The sequence below is a fragment of the Telmatherina bonti genome, assembly GCF_933228915.1.
Source record: "Telmatherina bonti genome assembly, chromosome: 11".
Taxonomy (NCBI): domain Eukaryota; kingdom Metazoa; phylum Chordata; class Actinopteri; order Atheriniformes; family Telmatherinidae; genus Telmatherina; species Telmatherina bonti.
Genome location: NC_136629.1, coordinates 5,055,539 through 5,080,644, shown reverse-complemented (window position 1 = coordinate 5,080,644; position 25,106 = coordinate 5,055,539). Strand labels below are relative to the sequence as shown.

At 50.4% G+C, this 25,106-nt stretch overlaps 1 protein-coding gene across 1 annotated transcript in view; it reads left to right on the top strand.

The window, feature by feature from the left end:
- sult6b1 (sulfotransferase family, cytosolic, 6b, member 1) overlaps positions 1-25,106 on the top strand; it is a gene marked incomplete at its 5' end in the record, with an annotated part of 59,688 nt that overhangs the window by 18,741 nt on the left and 15,841 nt on the right. The window contains 3 exons of the mRNA XM_079249142.1: positions 2,945-3,057; positions 5,957-6,056; positions 8,390-8,509. Of these exons, the coding sequence (XP_079105268.1) occupies positions 2,945-3,057; positions 5,957-6,056; positions 8,390-8,509 (333 nt within the window). The remainder of the gene's footprint in view (positions 1-2,944; positions 3,058-5,956; positions 6,057-8,389; positions 8,510-25,106) is intronic.

Here is a 25,106-nt window from a genome sequence, read left to right as displayed (position 1 = left end):
TGAGAATCTCCCGTTCCACCACATCATGATGAGAATCTCCTGTTCCACCACATCATGATGAGAATCTTCCGTTCCACCTCATCATGATAAGAATCTCCCGTTCCACCTCATCATGATGAGAATCTCCTGTTCCACCTCATCATGATGAGAATCTCCCGTTGCACCTCATTAAAATGAGAATTTCCCGTTTCACCTCATCACCATGAGAATCTCCTGTTCCACCTCATCACGATGAGAATCTCCCGTTCCACCACATCATGATGAGAATCTCCCGTTACACCTCATCACCATGAGAATCTCCCGTTCCACCTCATCATGATGAGAATCTCCCGTTCCACCTCATCACCATGAGAATCTCCGATTCCACCTCATCACCATGAGAATCTCCCGTTCCACCACATCATGATGAAAATCTCCCGTTCCACCTCATCACCATGAGAATCTCCCGTTCCACCTCATCACCATGAGAATCTCCTGTTCCACCACATCACCATGAGAATCTCCCGTTCCACCTCATCACGATGAGAATCTCCTGTTCCACCTCATCACGATGAGAATCTCCCGTTCCACCTCATCATGATGAGAATCTCCCGTTCCACCTCATCACCATGAGAATCTCCCGTTCCACCACATCATGATGAGAATCTCCCGTTCCACCTCATCATGATGAGAATCTCCCGTTCCACCTCATCACCATGAGAATCTCCCGTTCCACCACATCATGATGAAAATCTCCCGTTCCACCTCATCACCATGAGAATCTCCCGTTCCACCTCATCATGATGAGAATCTCCCATTCCACCTCATCACCATGAGATTATCACAAAATGAGAATCTCCCGTTCCACCTCATCATGATGAGTATCTCCCGTTCCACCACATCATGATGAGAATCTTCCGTTCCACCTCATCATGATGAGAATCTCCCGTTCCACCACATCACCATGAGAATCTCCCGTTCCACCTCATCACCATGAGAATCTCCCGTTCCACCTCATCATGATGAGAATCTCCCGTTCCACCTCATCATGATAAGAATCTCCCGTTCCACCTCATCATGATAAGAATCTCCCGTTCCACCACATCATGATGAAACTTTTTTGACTGACAGTTTAGCTTTCCTCACAAACATCCAACATCTGTCATGACGTGAGACCTGGCCCCCCACTAGCCGATCTGGTTCCTGCACTCAGGATGAGGTCTGGACTCTGACTGGACCACATGGTGAGAATCTGCTGGAAGCAGCAACATGTTTCGGAAGCTGAAGGACCCCTTTGCTAACTTCATGTTAAAGGAAATCTCTGCACTCCTGCGCCGAGTGAAAGTGAAGATTTATTGGTGTTTCAGATCACCATGACAACGCTATCCAGCAGGAACATGCCAGGACGCTCCCAGGCCAGATTTACAGAAATCCAAGTGTGACATTCCTGCTGTTGCCATGGTGCGTTCGAGGAATGTGACATGTTTTGTTTTCAAAGAAATGTTTACTTTCCGGAAGGTTTTTTTTCCGGGCATCTCTCCGTCTGAAAGATTGATGAGTTTTCACTTCATAGAAGGAATGTTAGAGTAGGGGTCTGCAGAGACAGCGGCCCACTCTGGGTTTAATATTTATCTGAGGGGGTGGGACTCCAACGAATCAGGGGCCTCCTTAGAAACAACTGAATGCCCCTGTTTGGACAGGATGTGGTAGATGGTAAACGATAACACAGATAAGGGATTTCAGACATTTCTGTGATGAATGAGAAAAAGTTGGACTAGTCCACCCTTCGTCTTGACGCCCCTCTCCAGCACTGCATTTACTGCCCTGAACCATGCCTACATCTCATTCTTCCACTGTACATTATCACAACGCTGCTGTTTTCCTGTCACAGCTCTGCAACAGTTACACAACTTTTATTCACTCAAGGACAAAAACCTGCTGCCCTTCAGCTTCCAGTCCATTCAGAACCAGAACCCGGAAGAACAACTTCAATCAGAACCAGAACCAGAAAGGAAAACCTCAACCAGAACCAGGAAGAAAAAGTTCCATTAGCACCAAAGCCAGGAAGGAAAACCTCAACTAGAACCACAACCAAGAAAGAAAACTTCCATAAGAACCAGAACCAGGAAGGAAAACTTCCATGAGAACCAGAACCAGGAGGGAAAACTTCTATAAGAACCAGAACCAGGAAGGAAAACTTCCATGAGAACCAGAACCAGGAGGGAAAATTTCTATAAGAACCAGAACCAGGAAGGAAAACTTCCATGAGAACCAGAACCAGGAGGGAAAACTTCTATAAGAACCAGAACCAGGAAGGAAAACTTCCATGAGAACCAGAACCAGGAGGGAAAACTTCTATAAGAACCAGAACCAGGAAGGAAAACTTTCATTAGATCAAGAAACTAAAAAACGCATTTCCGGAGAGCAGTTCTGGGATCTGGCTTCCTGCCTCATCTGTACCATGAAAAGGCCCTAAAAGACGAGTGAAGCAGACCAAAACCAAACAGAAGCTGAAACAACATAATTTTCCAACAGAAATGATTGAACGCTGCCCTGAACTGTTTTAAACAAACTCTTTCACCAGAGAGATCCGGTTCTCCTGAGACAGGACAGGAATATTACATCACGTGGTGATTCCATGTCGGTTTCCACATAAAATATCTTTATCCAACAGTCCAACTGTAAAATGCTGCCATCAGATTCCATCTGGGAATGAATGCGGATCGTAGCTATATGACTCTATCAAGTCATGATATCAGGAGAAAATAAAACATATTGATGGAAGTTCTGTAGTCAAATGATGCAGGATCCAGAATGCAGGATCCAGAACCAGGTTCCATCCAAGCTGCCTGTTTACTCTACTTTGCCCAGCTTACAAAAATGAAGCATTTTCCAAAGGAGTTTGTACCTGAAACATGTTCTCACATAAACTTCCATGTGCTTAAAAATGTGTGTCTGTGCACAGGTTTCAACTGGATGGTGGGGGTGTTGAGGAAGATCATCGCAGTGGCCACTGGGGAGACCACCGAGTCCAGGATGCCACCGCTGATTGAGTTTTTTGGACCAGATGTCTTAAAGGTACCACAGGGACTGTGTTTGTGTTCAAGGTCAGAACCAGTTCTGTTCGGTCTGCTTCAAACCAACCCCAGTTCACTTCCAGGGATGGTCCAGGTCATTTGGAGCAACATGAACCTGCATTCTTACATTCTTACTCTGGTCCAGGTGAAAACCCGGGGTGTCCTGGTTCAAGATAAGGAAGAGAACTCTAGTCCAGGTGAAAACCCAGGGTGTCCTGGTTCGGGATAAGGAAGAGAACTCTAGTCCAGGTGAAAACCCGGGGTGTCCTGGTTCGGGATAAGGAAGAGAACTCTAGTCCAGGTGAAAACCCGGGGTGTCCTGGTTCGGGATAAGGAAGAGAACTCTAGTCCAGGTGAAAACCCGGGGTGTCCTGGTTCAAGATAAGGAAGAGAACTCTAGTCCAGGTGAAAACCCAGGGTGTCCTGGTTCGGGATAAGGAAGAGAACTCTAGTCCAGTGAAAACCCGGGGTGTCCTGGTTCGGGATAAGGAAGAGAACTCTAGTCCAGGTGAAAACCCAGGGTGTCCTGGTTCGGGATAAGGAAGAGAACTCTAGTCCAGGTGAAAACCCAGGTTGTCCTGGTTCAGGATAAGGAAGAGAACTCTAGTCCAGGTGAAAACCCAGGGTGTCCTGGTTCGGGATAAGGAAGAGAACTCTAGTCCAGGTGAAAACCCGGGGTGTCCTGGTTCGGGATAAGGAAGAGAACTCTAGTCCAGTGAAAACCCGGGGTGTCCTGGTTCGGGATAAGGAAGAGAACTCTAGTCCAGGTGAAAACCCAGGGTGCCCTGGTTCGGGATAAGGAAGAGAACTCTAGTCCAGGTGAAAACCCAGGGTGTCCTGGTTCGGGATAAGGAAGAGAACTCTAGTCCAGGTGACAGCCCAGGGTATCCTGGTTCGGGATAAGGAAGAGAACTCTAGTCCAGTGAAAACCCGGGGTGTCCTGGTTCGGGGATAAGGAAGAGAACTCTATTCCAGGTGAAAACTGGGGGTGTCCTGGTTCAGGATCAGGAAGAGAACTCTAGTCCAGGTGACAGCCCAGGGTGTCCTGGTTCGGGATAAGGAAGAGAACTCTAGTCCAGTGAAAACCCGGGGTGTCCTGGTTCGGGATAAGGAAGAGAACTCTAGTCCAGGTGAAAACCCGGGGTGTCCTGGTTCGGGGATAAGGAAGAGAACTCTAGTCCAATGAAAACCCGGGGTGTCCTGGTTCGGGGATAAGGAAGAGAACTCTATTCCAGGTGAAAACTGGGGGTGTCCTGGTTCAGGATCAGGAAGAGAACTCTAGTCCAGGTGAAAACCCGGGGTGTCCTGGTTCGGGATAAGGAAGAGAACTCTAGTCCAGGTGAAAACCCGGGGTGTCCTGGTTCGGGGATAAGGAAGAGAACTCTAGTCCAGGTGAAAACCCGGGGTGTCCTGGTTCAGGATAAGGAAGACAACTTTAGTCCAGGTGAAAACCCGGGGTGTCCTGGTTCGGGGATAAGGAAGAGAACTCTAGTCCAGTGAAAACCCAGGGTGTCCTGGTTCGGGATAAGGAAGAGAACTCTAGTCCAGGTGAAAACCCAAGGTGTCCTGGTTCGGGATAAGGAAGAGAACTCTAGTCCAGTGAAAACCCAGGGTGTCCTGGTTTGGGATAAGGAAGAGAACTCTAGTCCAGGTGAAAACCCAAGGTGTCCTGGTTCGGGATAAGGAAGAGAACTCTAGTCCAGGTGAAAACCCAAGGTGTCCTGGTTCAGGATAAGGAAGAGAACTCTAGTCCAGTGAAAACCCAGGGTGTCCTGGTTTGGGATAAGGAAGAGAACTCTAGTCCAGGTGAAAACCCGGGGTGTCCTGGTTCGGGATAAGGAAGAGAACTCTAGTCCAGTGAAAACCCAGGGTGTCCTGGTTTGGGATAAGGAAGAGAACTCTAGTCCAGATGAAAACCGGGGGTGTCCTGGTTCAGGATAAGGAAGAGAACTCTAGTCCAATGAAAACCCGGGGTGTCCTGGTTCGGGGATAAGGAAGAGAACTCTAGTCCAATGAAAACCCGGGGTGTCCTGGTTCGGGGATAAGGAAGAGAACTCTAGTCCAATGAAAACCCGGGGTGTCCTGGTTCAGGATAAGGAAGAGAACTCTAGTCCAGGTGAAAACCCGGGGTGTCCTGGTTCGGGATAAGGAAGAGAACTCTAGTCCAGGTGAAAACCCGGGGTGTCCTGGTTCGGGATAAGGAAGAGAACTCTAGTCCAGGTGAAAACCCAGGGTGTCCTGGTTCGGGATAAGGAAGAGAACTCTAGTCCAATGAAAACCCGGGGTGTCCTGGTTCGGGGATAAGGAAGAGAACTCTAGTCCAGGTGAAAACCCGGGGTGTCCTGGTTCGGGATAAGGAAGAGAACTCTAGTCCAGGTGAAAACCCAGGGTGTCCTGGTTCGGGATAAGGAAGAGAACTCTAGTCCAGGTGAAAACCCAGGGTGTCCTGGTTCAGGATAAGGAAGAGAACTCTAGTCCAGGTGAAAACCCAGGGTGTCCTGGTTCGGGGATAAGGAAGAAAACTCTAGTCCAGGTGAAAACCCGGGGTGTCCTGGTTCAGGATAAGGAAGAGAACATTAGGCCACGTCTTTTGTCTCTCATACTGGACACATTCAGGTGAAAATCGGATCAGGTCTGAAAACCAAAGTTAAACCAGAAAGAAGACTTTGATGATTGTGTTCTCAGTCAGACGATAATCAGACGTTTTGGGAACAATTCCACATGACGAATGTCTGACAAGTAAATCCTGAACAATCCCTGATCCAGATCAAAGTCAGTTCCACTGACTGAGACATCTTACATGTCAGCTGACGATCTTGTCTCCTCTAGTTCACCCTGAACAAAAGCAAATATAACCATCATGTGTTGGAGCTGAAGCCCTCTTGCCTGTCTGTCCTCAGGTCATGGACGAGGCTCCCTCTCCGAGGTTTCTGGGGACTCACCTTCACCCTGACAACATCCCATCCTCCTTCTACGAAAAGAAAACAAAGTTAAGTTTGAGTCTTTCAACCAGGCATTGATTAGCGCTTGCAGATGATGGCAAACATCTGGAAGGATGTTGTGGATGGCGTGAAGAGAAGACAGTAATGCAGGACAGTCCATCCTACCGAGTTGAGCGATACGTGAAGATCCAGCTACATGTTTATTCTCTGCAGATGCGTGTGTGGTTTCGTATAAGACTGATGCGAATATCCATGAAGGGGAAGGACTCTAGACTGAGTCGCTCTGTATTCCAGTCTGGCTTGCCAGGCTAATGAACTGGTACGAGCCAGAAGCCTTGTAGTTCCAGTGCTGTGGAGCTATGTTGCAGCTTAGAGTAAGTGTGGTAGATTGGCATCACGCTCATCTTTTCACACTTCCTCTTCCAATTTTCAATTCCTTCAAAACTGTGTTTTCAAAGAAGGTCAAGGAAAAGTTCAGAAGAAAAGGTGTTTATCCTGAGATGCAGCCCGAGAACCTTTAAAATGCCTTTGACAACCCTTCTCCATGATGTGTCACACAGCAGCAGTTTCACTGAGAGGCAGATGTTACCGTGGAAACGCGAGTTCATGATGGATTCATTTCATCACTTGAAATGGGAATCAGATGAGAACAGCTTTGAGACCATACATGCACCTGGCAGGATGATTATGAGTTAAATCTTATTTGCCACAACTGATTAATACTTCCTGAGTCAGTGGTTCTGCAGGAAAAGCTGTTTTCTTCCCCAAGAAGGCTGAGTCGATGCAGGTACTGGTAGGGCTAGGTCTTTGATTGGGTTTGCATTGAAGGACCATTTTGATTTTCTTTGTTTTTCGGGCTTTTTTTGTTTTTTTATAAAGGGAACTTTTTATGGAAATGAGCTCAAATGGTAGAGTACTCTCATGTGAGCGGTAACAAGATCGATGCCTATATTCTACAGAAAAGTACAGCGAAGAATGAAAGCTCAGATGAGATTTCTGGACAGAGTAGCTGAAACCATTCCAGCTGGCAAAAATCATGGTCAACAGTTTGATTCAGGGCCTGTTTCAGAAAGTGGGCTTGGTCATAACTCACTGGTAGACCCAGTAACTCTGAGTTTATCTTCTTCAGCTGAACTCTTAATTTGAATCAAATCAATACTCACACATGGTGTGTTCTTCCCCATAAAAGACAGGTCAACATCAAGGCGCAGTCATTCGCAGGAATGTGGCAGAAGAGGCGGATCAGACCTCTTTTACATATTAAATCCTTTTCTGTTTGAACCCTTTAATTTCCCCTCACAGTCCATTATTTAATGAATAATATCCTCAGTCCTTACTTAACGCACTACATTCCTGTCCTGTTGGAAAAAAGACTGTGTATCAGTGGCATGTTTCTGTAGGTCAGTTAGGCCATGAGGACAGGTCATGCTAAGGTGATACCAGTTCAGGAAACCAAAGTTACAAGTCCAGACACATCTGACAGACTCTGGTCTGAGCCTTAAGCCTGTTCCATCCTCCACGAGAACAAGAACTCAGTTCTTGTTCTCGGTGCTGCAAGAACAAGAAAAACCGTCTTGTTCGGCAGGTCCATCCATCCTCCAGGAGAAGCAGGTCTGCAGCGGGGAGGGGTCACTGCGGGGGGGGCGATGTCTGCTTGATGTGCCATGAACCCGGTTGTTACCTCCGCCGAGGAGGTTGTTTCCCCGGCGTCTTTTTGCTCAAGATAACTGAAAAGGTTACGGAGGGATTTTATAAATATTTCAAGAGTTGTTGGAAATGTAAAAATGAAGAACTGATTAAATTCTGGTGGTGATCCGGATCACCGTTTGGATCCAGGAATGTTTTAAAAGGATTCTTTAACATTGTGCTTGGTGGAGGTTTCCGCTGTCCGAGTTTCTAGTTTCATATTTAACGAGCAGCTTGGTCCGTGGCGGGGGGGTCGTGCACGCGGCTGGGTCCGAGTGTTTTAATGCCACATGTAAAAATGTTGGTACTTTCTCACCACCTCTATCAGCTGTTTTATCAAAACAATCCGTTTTACCTGCAACAGTAAACACACGGAAGCAGCAACTCCGTTTCCTGCTTTATCTGTGTTAACCACGCCCACCTCACATGTCCGACCAATCACACGATACTTCTCGCAGCCCCGCAAGAAAAAAGTTCTGCAGCCCGATGTGTCAAGAACTGTCTTCAAACACGTCCACGAGAACAAAATGACGTCATTTTCTTCTCGGAGCCTCGAGAAGAAGAAAAAAGTTCTGGCTTCTCGTGGACGATGGAACAGGCTTTAGTGTGTGAAGAGATGAGAGAAAATTAGTTGGTTTGTCATACTTCTGTAAAATCTAGCGTCATAAAGTTAAATGTGGGTCTTTGTTTGTCCACAGATGCTAGTGATCTTCAGGAACCCAAAGGACACTCTGGTCTCATTCTATCACTTCTCCAACAACAATCCAGTCCTACCTTCCGTACAGTCCTGGGAATCCTTCTTCTCCCAGTTCATGAGTGGAGACGGTGAGAAGATAACCCATTCAGGATGGAAAGATGCAGTAAGGTCAAGAAAGTTCCTCCCTTTTAACCTCTGGTTAATTAGTCCGCTGACTCTAAAGTGAGCCTGGATGTCTTATTAGCCACGTTTTACCAATGGGCAGCAACAGGTTGGTACCAGTCAGTACGGGACGGACTGGTTAAACTGGGATAGGACAGGACATGTCGGGACAGAACAGGTTGGTACCAGTCAGTACGGGACGGACTGGTTAAACTGGGATAGGACAGGACATGTCGGGACAGGACAGGTTGGTACCAGTCAGTACGGGACGGACTGGTTAAACTGGGATAGGACAGGACATGTCGGGACAGAACAGGTTGGTACCAGTCAGTACAGGACAGACTGGTTAAACTGGGATAGGACAGGACAGGTTGGTACAGGACAGGTTGGTACAGGACAGGTTGGTACAGGACAGGTTGGTACAGGACACGTCGGGACAGAACAGGTTGGTACCAGTCAGTACGGGACAGACTGGTTAAACTGGGATAGGACAGGACACGTCGGGACAGAACAGGTTGGTACCAGTCAGTACGGGACAGACTGGTTAAACTGGGATAGGACAGGACAGGTTGGTACAGGACAGGTTGGTACAGGACAGGTTGGTACCAGTCAGTATGGGACAGACTGGTTAAACTGGGATAGGACAGGACATGTCGGGACAGAACAGGTTGGTACCAGTCAGTACGGGACAGACTGGTTAAACTGGGATAGGACAGGACATGTCGGGACAGAACAGGTTGGTACAGGAAAGGTTGGTATCAGTCACTATGGGACAGACTGGTTAAACTGGGATAGGACAGGACATGTCGGGACAGAACAGGTTGGTACCAGTCAGTACGGGACAGACTGGTTAAACTGGGATAGGACAGAACAGGTTGGTACCAGTCAGTACGGGACAGACTGGTTAAACTGGGATAGGACAGGACATGTCGGGACAGAACAGGTTGGTACCAGTCAGTACGGGACAGACTGGTTAAACTGGGATAGGACAGGACAGGTTGGTACAGGACAGGTTGGTACAGGACAGCTTGGTACCAGTCAGTATGGGACAGACTGGTTAAACTGGGATAGGACAGGACACGTCGGGACAGAACAGGTTGGTACCAGTCAGTACGGGACAGACTGGTTAAACTGGGATAGGACAGGACAGGTTGGTACAGGAAAGGTTGGTACAGAACAGGTTGGTACCAGTCAGTACGGGACAGACTGGTTAAACTGGGATAGGACAGGACACGTCGGGACAGGACTTGTCGGGACAGAACAGGTTGGTACCAGTCAGTACGGGACAGACTGGTTAAACTGGGATAGGACAGGACATGTCGGGACAGAACAGGTTGGTACCAGTCAGTACGGGGCAGACTGGTTAAACTGGGATCGGACAGGACAGGTTGGTACAGGACAGGTTGGTACCAGTCAGTACGGGACGGACTGGTTAAACTGGGATAGGACAGGACACATCGGGACAGAACAGGTTGGTACCAGTCAGTACGGGACAGACTGGTTAAACTGGGATAGGACAGGACAGGTTGGTACAGGACAGGTTGGTACCAGTCAGTACGGGACAGACTGGTTAAACTGGGATAGGACAGGACACATCGGGACAGAACAGGTTGGTACCAGTCAGTACGGGACAGACTGGTTAAACTGGGATAGGACAGGACACATCGGGACAGAACAGGTTGGTACCAGTCAGTACGGGACAGACTGGTTAAACTGGGATAGGACAGGACATGTCGGGACAGAACAGGTTGGTACCAGTCAGTACGGGACAGACTGGTTAAACTGGGATCGGACAGGACAGGTTGGTACAGGACAGGTTGGTACCAGTCAGTATGGGACAGACTGGTTAAACTGGGATAGGACAGGACACATCGGGACAGAACAGGTTGGTACCAGTCAGTATGGGACAGACTGGTTAAACTGGGATCGGAAAGGACATGTCGGGACAGAACAGGTTGGTACCAGTCAGTACGGGACAGACTGGTTAAACTGGGATAAGACAGGACAAGTCGGGACAGAACAGGTTGGGACCAGTCAGTACGGGACAGACTGGTTAAACTGGGATAGGACAGGACATGTCGGGACAGAACAGGTTGGTACAGGACAGGCTGGTACCAGTCAGTACGGGACAGACTGGTTAAACTGGGATAGGACAGGACATGTCGGGACAGAACAGGTTGGGACCAGTCAGTACGGGACAGACTGGTTAAACTGGGATAGGACAGAACAGGTTGGTACCAGTCAGTATGGGACAGACTGGTTAAACTGGGATAGGACAGGACACGTCGGGACAGAACAGGTTGGTACCAGTCAGTACGGGACAGACTGGTTAAACTGGGATAGGACAGGACAGGTTGGTACAGGACAGGTTGGTACAGGACAGGTTGGTACCAGTCAGTATGGGACAGACTGGTTAAACTGGGATAAGACAGGACATGTCGGGACAGAACAGGTTGGTACCAGTCAGTACGGGACAGACTGGTTAAACTGGGATAGGACAGGACATGTCGGGACAGAACAGGTTGGTACCAGTCAGTACGGGACAGACTGGTTAAACTGGGATAGGACAGAACAGGTTGGTACCAGTCAGTACGGGACGGACTGGTTAAACTGGGATAGGACAGGACACGTCGGGACAGAACAGGTTGGTACAGGACAGGTTGGTACCAGTCAGTATGGGACAGACTGGTTAAACTGGGATAGGACAGGACATGTCGGGACAGAACAGGTTGGTACCAGTCAGTACGGGACAGACTGGTTAAACTGGGATAGGACAGGACATGTCGGGACAGAACAGGTTGGTACCAGTCAGTACGGGACAGACTGGTTAAACTGGGATAGGACAGGACACGTCGGGACAGAACAGGTTGGTACAGGACAGGTTGGTACCAGTCAGTATGGGACAGACTGGTTAAACTGGGATAGGACAGGACACGTCGGGACAGAACAGGTTGGTACCAGTCAGTACGGGACAGACTGGTTAAACTGGGATAGGACAGGACAGGTTGGTACAGGACAGGTTGGTACAGAACAGGTTGGTACCAGTCAGTACGGGACAGACTGGTTAAACTGGGATAGGACAGGACACATCGGGACAGGACTTGTCGGGACAGAACAGGTTGGTACCAGTCAGTACGGGACGGACTGGTTAAACTGGGATAGGACAGGACATGTCGGGACAGGACAGGTTGGTACCAGTCAGTACGGGACGGACTGGTTAAACTGGGATAGGACAGGACATGTCGGGACAGAACAGGTTGGTACCAGTCAGTACAGGACAGACTGGTTAAACTGGGATAGGACAGGACAGGTTGGTACAGGACAGGTTTGTACAGGACAGGTTGGTACAGGACACGTCGGGACAGAACAGGTTGGTACCAGTCAGTACGGGACAGACTGGTTAAACTGGGATAGGACAGGACACGTCGGGACAGAACAGGTTGGTACCAGTCAGTACGGGACAGACTGGTTAAACTGGGATAGGACAGGACAGGTTGGTACAGGACAGGTTGGTACAGGACAGGTTGGTACCAGTCAGTATGGGACAGACTGGTTAAACTGGGATAGGACAGGACATGTCGGGACAGAACAGGTTGGTACCAGTCAGTACGGGACAGACTGGTTAAACTGGGATAGGACAGGACATGTCGGGACAGAACAGGTTGGTACAGGAAAGGTTGGTACCAGTCAGTATGGGACAGACTGGTTAAACTGGGATAGGACAGGACATGTCGGGACAGAACAGGTTGGTACCAGTCAGTACGGGACAGACTGGTTAAACTGGGATAGGACAGAACAGGTTGGTACCAGTCAGTACGGGACGGACTGGTTAAACTGGGATAGGACAGGACACGTCGGGACAGAACAGGTTGGTACAGGACAGGTTGGTACCAGTCAGTATGGGACAGACTGGTTAAACTGGGATAGGACAGGACATGTCGGGACAGAACAGGTTGGTACCAGTCAGTACGGGACAGACTGGTTAAACTGGGATAGGACAGGACATGTCGGGACAGAACAGGTTGGTACCAGTCAGTACGGGACAGACTGGTTAAACTGGGATAGGACAGGACAGGTTGGTACAGGACAGGTTGGTACAGGACAGCTTGGTACCAGTCAGTATGGGACAGACTGGTTAAACTGGGATAGGACAGGACACGTCGGGACAGAACAGGTTGGTACCAGTCAGTACGGGACAGACTGGTTAAACTGGGATAGGACAGGACAGGTTGGTACAGGAAAGGTTGGTACAGAACAGGTTGGTACCAGTCAGTACGGGACAGACTGGTTAAACTGGGATAGGACAGGACACGTCGGGACAGGACTTGTCGGGACAGAACAGGTTGGTACCAGTCAGTACGGGACAGACTGGTTAAACTGGGATAGGACAGGACATGTCGGGACAGAACAGGTTGGTACCAGTCAGTACGGGGCAGACTGGTTAAACTGGGATCGGACAGGACAGGTTGGTACAGGACAGGTTGGTACCAGTCAGTACGGGACGGACTGGTTAAACTGGGATAGGACAGGACACATCGGGACAGAACAGGTTGGTACCAGTCAGTACGGGACAGACTGGTTAAACTGGGATAGGACAGGACAGGTTGGTACAGGACAGGTTGGTACCAGTCAGTACGGGACAGACTGGTTAAACTGGGATAGGACAGGACACATCGGGACAGAACAGGTTGGTACCAGTCAGTACGGGACAGACTGGTTAAACTGGGATCGGACAGGACAGGTTGGTACAGGACAGGTTGGTACCAGTCAGTACGGGACGGACTGGTTAAACTGGGATAGGACAGGACACATCGGGACAGAACAGGTTGGTACCAGTCAGTACGGGGCAGACTGGTTAAACTGGGATCGGACAGGACAGGTTGGTACAGGACAGGTTGGTACCAGTCAGTACGGGACAGACTGGTTAAACTGGGATAGGACAGGACACATCGGGACAGAACAGGTTGGTACCAGTCAGTACGGGACAGACTGGTTAAACTGGGATAGGACAGGACATGTCGGGACAGAACAGGTTGGTACCAGTCAGTACGGGACAGACTGGTTAAACTGGGATCGGACAGGACAGGTTGGTACAGGACAGGTTGGTACCAGTCAGTATGGGACAGACTGGTTAAACTGGGATAGGACAGGACACATCGGGACAGAACAGGTTGGTACCAGTCAGTATGGGACAGACTGGTTAAACTGGGATCGGAAAGGACATGTCGGGACAGAACAGGTTGGTACCAGTCAGTACGGGACAGACTGGTTAAACTGGGATAAGACAGGACAAGTCGGGACAGAACAGGTTGGGACCAGTCAGTACGGGACAGACTGGTTAAACTGGGATAGGACAGGACATGTCGGGACAGAACAGGTTGGTACAGGACAGGCTGGTACCAGTCAGTACGGGACAGACTGGTTAAACTGGGATAGGACAGGACATGTCGGGACAGAACAGGTTGGGACCAGTCAGTACGGGACAGACTGGTTAAACTGGGATAGGACAGAACAGGTTGGTACCAGTCAGTACGGGACAGACTGGTTAAACTGGGATAGGACAGGACACGTCGGGACAGAACAGGTTGGTACCAGTCAGTACGGGACAGACTGGTTAAACTGGGATAGGACAGGACAGGTTGGTACAGGACAGGTTGGTACCAGTCAGTATGGGACAGACTGGTTAAACTGGGATAGGACAGGACATGTCGGGACAGAACAGGTTGGTACCAGTCAGTACGGGACAGACTGGTTAAACTGGGATAGGACAGGACATGTCGGGACAGAACAGGTTGGTACCAGTCAGTACGGGACAGACTGGTTAAACTGGGATAGGACAGAACAGGTTGGTACCAGTCAGTACGGGACGGACTGGTTAAACTGGGATAGGACAGGACACGTCGGGACAGAACAGGTTGGTACAGGACAGGTTGGTACCAGTCAGTATGGGACAGACTGGTTAAACTGGGATAGGACAGGACATGTCGGGACAGAACAGGTTGGTACCAGTCAGTACGGGACAGACTGGTTAAACTGGGATAGGACAGGACATGTCGGGACAGAACAGGTTGGTACCAGTCAGTACGGGACAGACTGGTTAAACTGGGATAGGACAGGACACGTCGGGACAGAACAGGTTGGTACAGGACAGGTTGGTACCAGTCAGTATGGGACAGACTGGTTAAACTGGGATAGGACAGGACACATCGGGACAGGACTTGTCGGGACAGAACAGGTTGGTACCAGTCAGTACGGGACAGACTGGTTAAACTGGGATAGGACAGGACATGTCGGGACAGAACAGGTTGGTACCAGTCAGTACGGGACGGACTGGTTAAACTGGGATAGGACAGGACATGTCGGGATAGGACAGGTTGGTACCAGTCAGTACGGGACGGACTGGTTAAACTGGGATAGGACAGGACATGTCGGGACAGAACAGATTGGTACCAGTCAGTACAGGACAGACTGGTTAAACTGGGATAGGACAGGACAGGTTGGTACAGGACAGGTTGGTACAGGACAGGTTGGTACAGGACACGTCGGGACAGAACAGGTTGGTACCAGTCAGTACGGGACAGACTGGTTAAACTGGGATAGGACAGGACACGTCGGGACAGAACAGGTTGGTACCAGTCAGTACGGGACAGACTGGTTAAACTGGGATAGGACAGGACAGGTTGGTACAGGACAGGTTGGTACAGGACAGGTTGGTACCAGTCAGTATGGGACAGACTGGTTAAACTGGGATAGGACAGGACATGTCGGGACAGAACAGGTTGGTACCAGTCAGTACGGGACGGACTGGTTAAACTGGGATAGGACAGGACATGTCGGGACAGGACAGGTTGGTACCAGTCAGTACGGGACGGACTGGTTAAACTGGGATAGGACAGGACATGTCGGGACAGAACAGGTTGGTACCAGTCAGTACAGGACAGACTGGTTAAACTGGGATAGGACAGGACAGGTTGGTACAGGACAGGTTGGTACAGGACAGGTTGGTACAGGACACGTCGGGACAGAACAGGTTGGTACCAGTCAGTACGGGACAGACTGGTTAAACTGGGATAGGACAGGACACGTCGGGACAGAACAGGTTGGTACCAGTCAGTACGGGACAGACTGGTTAAACTGGGATAGGACAGGACAGGTTGGTACAGGACAGGTTGGTACAGGACAGGTTGGTACCAGTCAGTATGGGACAGACTGGTTAAACTGGGATAGGACAGGACATGTCGGGACAGAACAGGTTGGTACCAGTCAGTACGGGACAGACTGGTTAAACTGGGATAGGACAGGACATGTCGGGACAGAACAGGTTGGTACAGGAAAGGTTGGTACCAGTCAGTATGGGACAGACTGGTTAAACTGGGATAGGACAGGACATGTCGGGACAGAACAGGTTGGTACCAGTCAGTACGGGACAGACTGGTTAAACTGGGATAGGACAGAACAGGTTGGTACCAGTCAGTACGGGACGGACTGGTTAAACTGGGATAGGACAGGACACGTCGGGACAGAACAGGTTGGTACAGGACAGGTTGGTACCAGTCAGTATGGGACAGACTGGTTAAACTGGGATAGGACAGGACATGTCGGGACAGAACAGGTTGGTACCAGTCAGTACGGGACAGACTGGTTAAACTGGGATAGGACAGGACATGTCGGGACAGAACAGGTTGGTACCAGTCAGTACGGGACAGACTGGTTAAACTGGGATAGGACAGGACACGTCGGGACAGAACAGGTTGGTACAGGACAGGTTGGTACCAGTCAGTATGGGACAGACTGGTTAAACTGGGATAGGACAGGACACGTCGGGACAGAACAGGTTGGTACCAGTCAGTACGGGACAGACTGGTTAAACTGGGATAGGACAGGACAGGTTGGTACAGGAAAGGTTGGTACAGAACAGGTTGGTACCAGTCAGTACGGGACAGACTGGTTAAACTGGGATAGGACAGGACACGTCGGGACAGGACTTGTCGGGACAGAACAGGTTGGTACCAGTCAGTACGGGACAGACTGGTTAAACTGGGATAGGACAGGACATGTCGGGACAGAACAGGTTGGTACCAGTCAGTACGGGGCAGACTGGTTAAACTGGGATCGGACAGGACAGGTTGGTACAGGACAGGTTGGTACCAGTCAGTACGGGACGGACTGGTTAAACTGGGATAGGACAGGACACATCGGGACAGAACAGGTTGGTACCAGTCAGTACGGGACAGACTGGTTAAACTGGGATAGGACAGGACAGGTTGGTACAGGACAGGTTGGTACCAGTCAGTACGGGACAGACTGGTTAAACTGGGATAGGACAGGACACATCGGGACAGAACAGGTTGGTACCAGTCAGTACGGGACAGACTGGTTAAACTGGGATCGGACAGGACAGGTTGGTACAGGACAGGTTGGTACCAGTCAGTACGGGACGGACTGGTTAAACTGGGATAGGACAGGACACATCGGGACAGAACAGGTTGGTACCAGTCAGTACGGGGCAGACTGGTTAAACTGGGATCGGACAGGACAGGTTGGTACAGGACAGGTTGGTACCAGTCAGTACGGGACAGACTGGTTAAACTGGGATAGGACAGGACACATCGGGACAGAACAGGTTGGTACCAGTCAGTACGGGACAGACTGGTTAAACTGGGATAGGACAGGACATGTCGGGACAGAACAGGTTGGTACCAGTCAGTACGGGACAGACTGGTTAAACTGGGATAGGACAGGACACATCGGGACAGAACAGGTTGGTACCAGTCAGTATGGGACAGACTGGTTAAACTGGGATCGGAAAGGACATGTCGGGACAGAACAGGTTGGTACCAGTCAGTACGGGACAGACTGGTTAAACTGGGATAAGACAGGACAAGTCGGGACAGAACAGGTTGGGACCAGTCAGTACGGGACAGACTGGTTAAACTGGGATAGGACAGGACATGTCGGGACAGAACAGGTTGGTACCAGTCAGTACGGGACAGACTGGTTAAACTGGGATAAGACAGGACATGTCGGGACAGAACAGGTTGGGACCAGTCAGTACGGGACAGACTGGTTAAACTGGGATAGGACAGAACAGGTTGGTACCAGTCAGTACGGGACAGACTGGTTAAACTGGGATAGGACAGGACACGTCGGGACAGAACAGGTTGGTACAGGACAGGTTGGTACCAGTCAGTATGGGACAGACTGGTTAAACTGGGATAGGACAGGACATGTCGGGACAGAACAGGTTGGTACCAGTCAGTACGGGACAGACTGGTTAAACTGGGATAGGACAGGACATGTCGGGACAGAACAGGTTGGTACCAGTCAGTACGGGACAGACTGGTTAAACTGGGATAGGACAGGACACATCGGGACAGAACAGGTTGGGACCAGTCAGTACGGGACAGACTGGTTAAACTGGGATAGGACAGGACATGTCGGGACAGAACAGGTTGGTACAGAACAGGTTGGTACCAGTCAGTACGGGACGGACTGGTTAAACTGGGATAGGACAGGACACATCGGGACAGAACAGGTTGGTACCAGTCAGTACGGGACGGACTGGTTAAACTGGGATAGGACAGGACACGTCGGGACAGAACAGGTTGGTACCAGTCAGTACGGGACGGACTGGTTAAACTGGGATAGGACAGGACATGTCGGGACAGAACAGGTTGGTACCAGTCAGTACGGGACAGACTGGTTAAACTGGGATAAGACAGGACATGTCGGGACAGAACAGGTTGGGACCAGTCAGTACGGGACGGACTGGTTAAACTGGGATAGGACAGGACACGTCGGGACAGAACAGGTTGGTACAGGACAGGCTGGTACCAGTCAGTACGGGACGGACTGGTTAAACTGGGATAGGACAGGACATGTCGGGACAGAACAGGTTGGGACCAGTCAGTACGGGACAGACTGGTTAAACTGGGATAGGACAGAACAGGTTGGTACCAGTCAGTACGGGACGGACTGGTTAAACTGGGATAGGACAGGACATGTCGGGACAGAACAGGTTGGTACAGAACAGGTAGCAACAGGATCGGATGTGTCGGTACTTAACAGGAGAGGACGGGACAGGTTGGTATGATTGGTTAAAAAAAACATAACTTTCTGTGGGACTGAGAAATCTGAAGAAAGGAGGAACATCTCCATATTTACAAATAAGAAGATTTAGTGTTGTTTAAAACCAGAACAAGAGGAAAGAAGACGTTTCTTGTGTCCTGCTTTGGGTCTGGAACAACTTCTTCTTCATCACGCTGTAACCTACCTCACAACACCTCAGTAAACCTCCCCCCCCATCACACGCCCCTCCCCCAGCCACCCTAACCAATAAAAAAATTAGAAGAAGAAGAAAAAGCAGAAGAAGAAGAATACAGAGCATTCATAGGTGCCTTTTAGAACCTCACCACATATAAGATAAAATTAGAAAGCTTTTATTTTCAGCTGTCAGAACAACAAAGCAGCAGAGGCTACAAGGAGGTGCTGGTGTCGAATGGAGGTCAAAAGAAAACAATAGGAAGAAATAAAGAAGAAAAGTACTAAGGTGAAAACCCACAGCACATCTGAATTTGCAATAACAAATTTCGTGAGATCTCTTGTCCTTCCTGTCGTCACATCAGCGAACTTGTCGGGCCTGGCCACACTGCTTTTACAGCCCCCGACGACCCCTGACGAGGTCCCGTCTGACTTCGAAGTCAGACGGGACCTCCGTCTATCGGAAAACAGGCCTACTATAAACGCCTTCTGAGCTGCATTTATGGCCTAATAACAGCCAATAAACAGCATGTACAGCTGATTCAACAGCGTTGCTGTGGAAATACTGGATAAACTCACCGCACTTCAGCACTTTATGGCACCAGACCGCTCATAAAAAACCCAGGAGTGATTGGTTCATCTAATCAGTCATTAAAAGGTCTGACCTGAACAAGGGGATAACCTCTGCATTGGAACAGCAATGAATCAGCAATGAGAACATTTTTGCCATAAGATGATGACCTGCACCTTTCTGCGATAGCCACACCCCTTCAGATGTCTGACCAATAGAAGAAAAGTACTTGGACATCATAACAGGAAATCCTTCTGTCCCGATTATGTCAAACAAACTTTTCCATACCAGAAAACCTCTAAGAGAGACCTCACAGACCAGAGAGACCTTTCAGACCAGAGAGACCTCACAGACCAGAGAGACCTTTCAGACCAGAGAGACCTCACAGACCAGAGAGACCTTTCAGACCAGAGAGACCTCACAGACCAGAGAGACCTCACAGACCAGAGAGACCTCACAGACCAGAGAGACCTCACAGACCAGAGAGACCTTTCAGACCAGAGAGACCTCACAGACCAGAGAGACCTTTCAGACCAGAGAGACCTCACAGACCAGAGAGACCTTTCAGACCAGAGAGACCTCACAGACCAGAGAGACCTTTCAGACCAGAGAGACCTTTCAGACCAGAGAGACCTCACAGACCAGAGAGACCTTTCAGACCAGAGAGACCTCACAGACCAGAGAGACCTCACAGACCAGAGAGACCTCACAGACCAGAGAGACCTCTCAGACCAGAGAGACCTCACAGACCAGAGAGACCTCACAGACCAGAGAGACCTCACAGACCAGAGAGACCTTTCAGACCAGAGAGACCTTTCAGACCAGAGAGACCTTTCAGACCAGAGAGACCTCACAGACCAGAGAGACCTCACAGACCAGAGAGACCTTTCAGACCAGAGAGACCTCACAGACCAGAGAGACCTTTCAGACCAGAGAGACCTCACAGACCAGAGAGACCTCACAGACCAGAGAGACCTCTCAGACCAGAGAGACCTTTCAGACCAGAGAGACCTCACAGACCAGAGAGACCTTTCAGACCAGAGAGACCTCACAGACCAGAGAGACCTTTCAGACCAGAGAGACCTCACAGACCAGAGAGACCTTTGAGACCAGAGAGACCTTTCAGACCAGAGAGACCTTTCAGACCAGAGAGACCTCACAGACCAGAGAGACCTCACAGACCAGAGAGACCTTTCAGACCAGAGAGACCTCACAGACCAGAGAGACCTTTCAGAACAGAGAGACCTCACAGACCAGAGAGACCTCACAGACCAGAGAGACCTTTCAGACCAGAGAGACCTCACAGACCAGAGAGACCTTTCAGACCAGAGAGACCTCACAGACCAGAGAGACCTTTCAGACCAGAGAGACCTTTCAGACCAGAGAGACCTCACAGACCAGAGAGACCTCACAGACCAGAGAGACCTCACAGACCAGAGAGACCTTTCAGACCAGAGAGACCTCACAGACCAGAGAGACCTCACAGACCAGAGAGACCTTTCAGACCAGAGAGACCTCACAGACCAGAGAGACCTCACAGACCAGAGAGACCTCACAGACCAGAGAGACCTCACAGACCAGAGAGACCTTTCAGACCAGAGAGACCTCACAGACCAGAGAGACCTCACAGACCAGAGAGACCTTTCAGACCAGAGAGACCTCACAGACCAGAGAGACCTCACAGACCAGAGAGACCTCACAGACCAGAGAGACCTTTCAGACCAGAGAGACCTTTCAGACCAGAGAGACCTCACAGACCAGAGAGACCACACAGACCAGAGAGACCTTTCAGACCAGAGAGACCTTTCAGACCAGAGAGACCTCACAGACCAGAGAGACCTCACAGACCAGAGAGACCTCACAGACCAGAGAGACCTCACAGACCAGAGAGACCTTTCAGACCAGAGAGACCTTTCAGACCAGAGAGACCTCACAGACCAGAGAGACCTCACAGACCAGAGAGACCTTTCAGACCAGAGAGACCTTTCAGACCAGAGAGACCTCACAGACCAGAGAGACCTCACAGACCAGAGAGACCTCACAGACCAGAGAGACCTTTCAGACCAGAGAGACCTCACAGACCAGAGAGACCTTTCAGACCAGAGAGACCTCACAGACCAGAGAGACCTCACAGACCAGAGAGACCTCACAGACCAGAGAGACCTTTCAGACCAGAGAGACCTTTCAGACCAGAGAGACCTCACAGACCAGAGAGACCTCACAGACCAGAGAGACCTCACAGACCAGAGAGACCTCACAGACCAGAGAGACCTCACAGACCAGAGAGACCTCTCAGACCAGAGAGACCTTTCAGACCAGAGAGACCTCACAGACCAGAGAGACCTCACAGACCAGAGAGACCTTTCAGACCAGAGAGACCTTTCAGACCAGAGAGACCTCACAGACCAGAGAGACCTTTCAGACCAGAAAGACCTTTCAGACCAGAGAGACCTCACAGACCAGAGAGACCTTTCAGACCAGAGAGACCTTTCAGACCAGAGAGACCTCACAGACCAGAGAGACCTTTCAGACCAGAGAGACCTTTCAGACCAGAGAGACCTCACAGACCAGAGAGACCTCACAGACCAGAGAGACCTCACAGACCAGAGAGACCTCACAGACCAGAGAGACCTCACAGACCAGAGAGACCTTTCAGACCAGAGAGACCTCACAGACCAGAGAGACCTTTCAGACCAGAGAGACCTCACAGACCAGAGAGACCTTTCAGACCAGAGAGACCTCACAGACCAGAGAGACCTCACAGACCAGAGAGACCTTTCAGACCAGAGAGACCTTTCAGACCAGAGAGACCTTTCAGACCAGAGAGACCTCACAGACCAGAGAGACCTCACAGACCAGAGAGACCTCACAGACCAGAGAGACCTTCCAGACCAGAGAGACCTCACAGACCAGAGAGACCTCACAGACCAGAGAGACCTCACAGACCAGAGAGACCTTCCAGACCAGAGAGACCTCACAGACCAGAGAGACCTCACAGACCAGAGAGACCTTTCAGACCAGAGAGACCTTTCAGACCAGAGAGACCTTTCAGACCAGAGAGACCTCACAGACCAGAGAGACCTTTCAGACCAGAGAGACCTCACAGACCAGAGAGACCTCACAGACCAGAGAGACCTTTCAGACCAGAGAGACCTTTCAGACCAGAGAGACCTCACAGACCAGAGAGACCTCACAGACCAGAGAGACCTCACAGACCAGAGAGACCTCACAGACCAGAGAGACCTTTCAGACCAGAGAGACCTTTCAGACCAGAGAGACCTTTCAGACCAGAGAGACCTTTCAGACCAGAGAGACCTTTCAGACCAGAGAGACCTCACAGACCAGAGAGACCTCACAGACCAGAGAGACCTTTCAGACCAGAGAGACCTCACAGACCAGAGAGACCTCACAGACCAGAGAGACCTTTCAGACCAGAGAGACCTCACAGACCAGAGAGACCTCACAGACCAGAGAGACCTTTCAGACCAGAGAGACCTTTCAGACCAGAGAGACCTCACAGACCAGAGAGACCTCACAGACCAGAGAGACCTCACAGACCAGAGAGACCTCACAGACCAGAGAGACCTTTCAGACCAGAGAGACCTTTCAGACCAGAGAGACCTCACAGACCAGAGAGACCTTTCAGACCAGAGAGACCTCACAGACCAGAGAGACCTCACAGACCAGAGAGACCTCACAGACCAGAGAGACCTTTCAGACCAGAGAGACCTTTCAGACCAGAGAGACCTTTCAGACCAGAGAGACCTTTCAGACCAGAGAGACCTCACAGACCAGAGAGACCTCACAGACCAGAGAGACCTCACCGACCAGAGAGACCTCACAGACCAGAGAGACCTCACAGACCAGAGAGACCTTTCAGACCAGAGAGACCTCACAGACCAGAGAGACCTCACAGACCAGAGAGACCTTTCAGACCAGAGAGACCTTTCAGACCAGAGAGACCTCACAGACCAGAGAGACCTCACAGACCAGAGAGACCTCACAGACCAGAGAGACCTCACAGACCAGAGAGACCTCACAGACCAGAGAGACCTTTCAGACCAGAGAGACCTCACAGACCAGAGAGACCTCACAGACCAGAGAGACCTTTCAGACCAGAGAGACCTCACAGACCAGATAGACCTTTCAGACCAGAGAGACCTCACAGACCAGAGAGACCTCACAGACCAGAGAGACCTTTCAGACCAGAGAGACCTCACAGACCAGAGAGACCTTTCAGACCAGAGAGACCTCACAGACCAGAGAGACCTCTCAGACCAGAGAGACCTCACAGACCAGAGAGACCTCACAGACCAGAGAGACCTTTCAGACCAGAGAGACCTTTCAGACCAGAGAGACCTTTCAGACCAGAGAGACCTCACAGACCAGAGAGACCTCACAGACCAGAGAGACCTTTCAGACCAGAGAGACCTTTCAGACCAGAGAGACCTCACAAACCAGAGAGACCTTTCAGACCAGAGAGACCTCACAGACCAGATAGACCTTTCAGACCAGAGAGACCTCACAGACCAGAGAGACCTCACAGACCAGAGAGACCTTTCAGACCAGAGAGACCTCACAGACCAGAGAGACCTTTCAGACCAGAGAGACCTCTCAGACCAGAGAGACCTCTCAGACCAGAGAGACCTCACAGACCAGAGAGACCTCACAGACCAGAGAGACCTTTCAGACCAGAGAGACCTTTCAGACCAGAGAGACCTTTCAGACCAGAGAGACCTTTCAGACCAGAGAGACCTCACAGACCAGAGAGACCTTTCAGACCAGAGAGACCTTTCAGACCAGAGAGACCTCACAAACCAGAGAGACCTTTCAGACCAGAGAGACCTCACAGACCAGAGAGACCTCTCAGACCAGAGAGACCTTTCAGACCAGAGAGACCTTTCAGACCAGAGAGACCTCACAGACCAGAGAGACCTCACAGACCAGAGAGACCTCACAGACCAGAGAGACCTCACAGATCAGAGAGACCTCACAGACCAGAGAGACCTTTCAGACCAGAGAGACCTCACAGACCAGAGAGACCTCACAGACCAGAGAGACCTCACAGACCAGAGAGACCTTTCAGACCAGAGAGACCTCACAGACCAGAGAGACCTTTCAGACCAGAGAGACCTCACAGACCAGAGAGACCTCTCAGACCAGAGAGACCTCACAGACCAGAGAGACCTCACAGACCAGAGAGACCTCACAGACCAGAGAGACCTTTCAGACCAGAGAGACCTCACAGACCAGAGAGACCTTTCAGACCAGAGAGACCTTTCAGACCAGAGAGACCTTTCAGACCAGAGAGACCTCACAGACCAGAGAGACCTTTCAGACCAGAGAGACCTCACAGACCAGAGAGACCTTTCAGATCAGAGAGACCTCACAGATCAGAGAGACCTCACAGACCAGAGAGACCTTTCAGACCAGAGAGACCTTTCAGACCAGAGAGACCTCACAGACCAGAGAGACCTCACAGACCAGAGAGACCTCACAGACCAGAGAGACCTTTCAGACCAGAGAGACCTCACAGACCAGAGAGACCTCACAGACCAGAGAGACCTCTCAGACCAGAGAGACCTCACAGACCAGAGAGACCTTTCAGACCAGAGAGACCTCACAGACCAGAGAGACCTTTCAGACCAGAGAGACCTCACAGACCAGAGAGACCTCTCAGATCAGAGAGACCTCACAGACCAGAGAGACCTTTCAGACCAGAGAGACCTCAC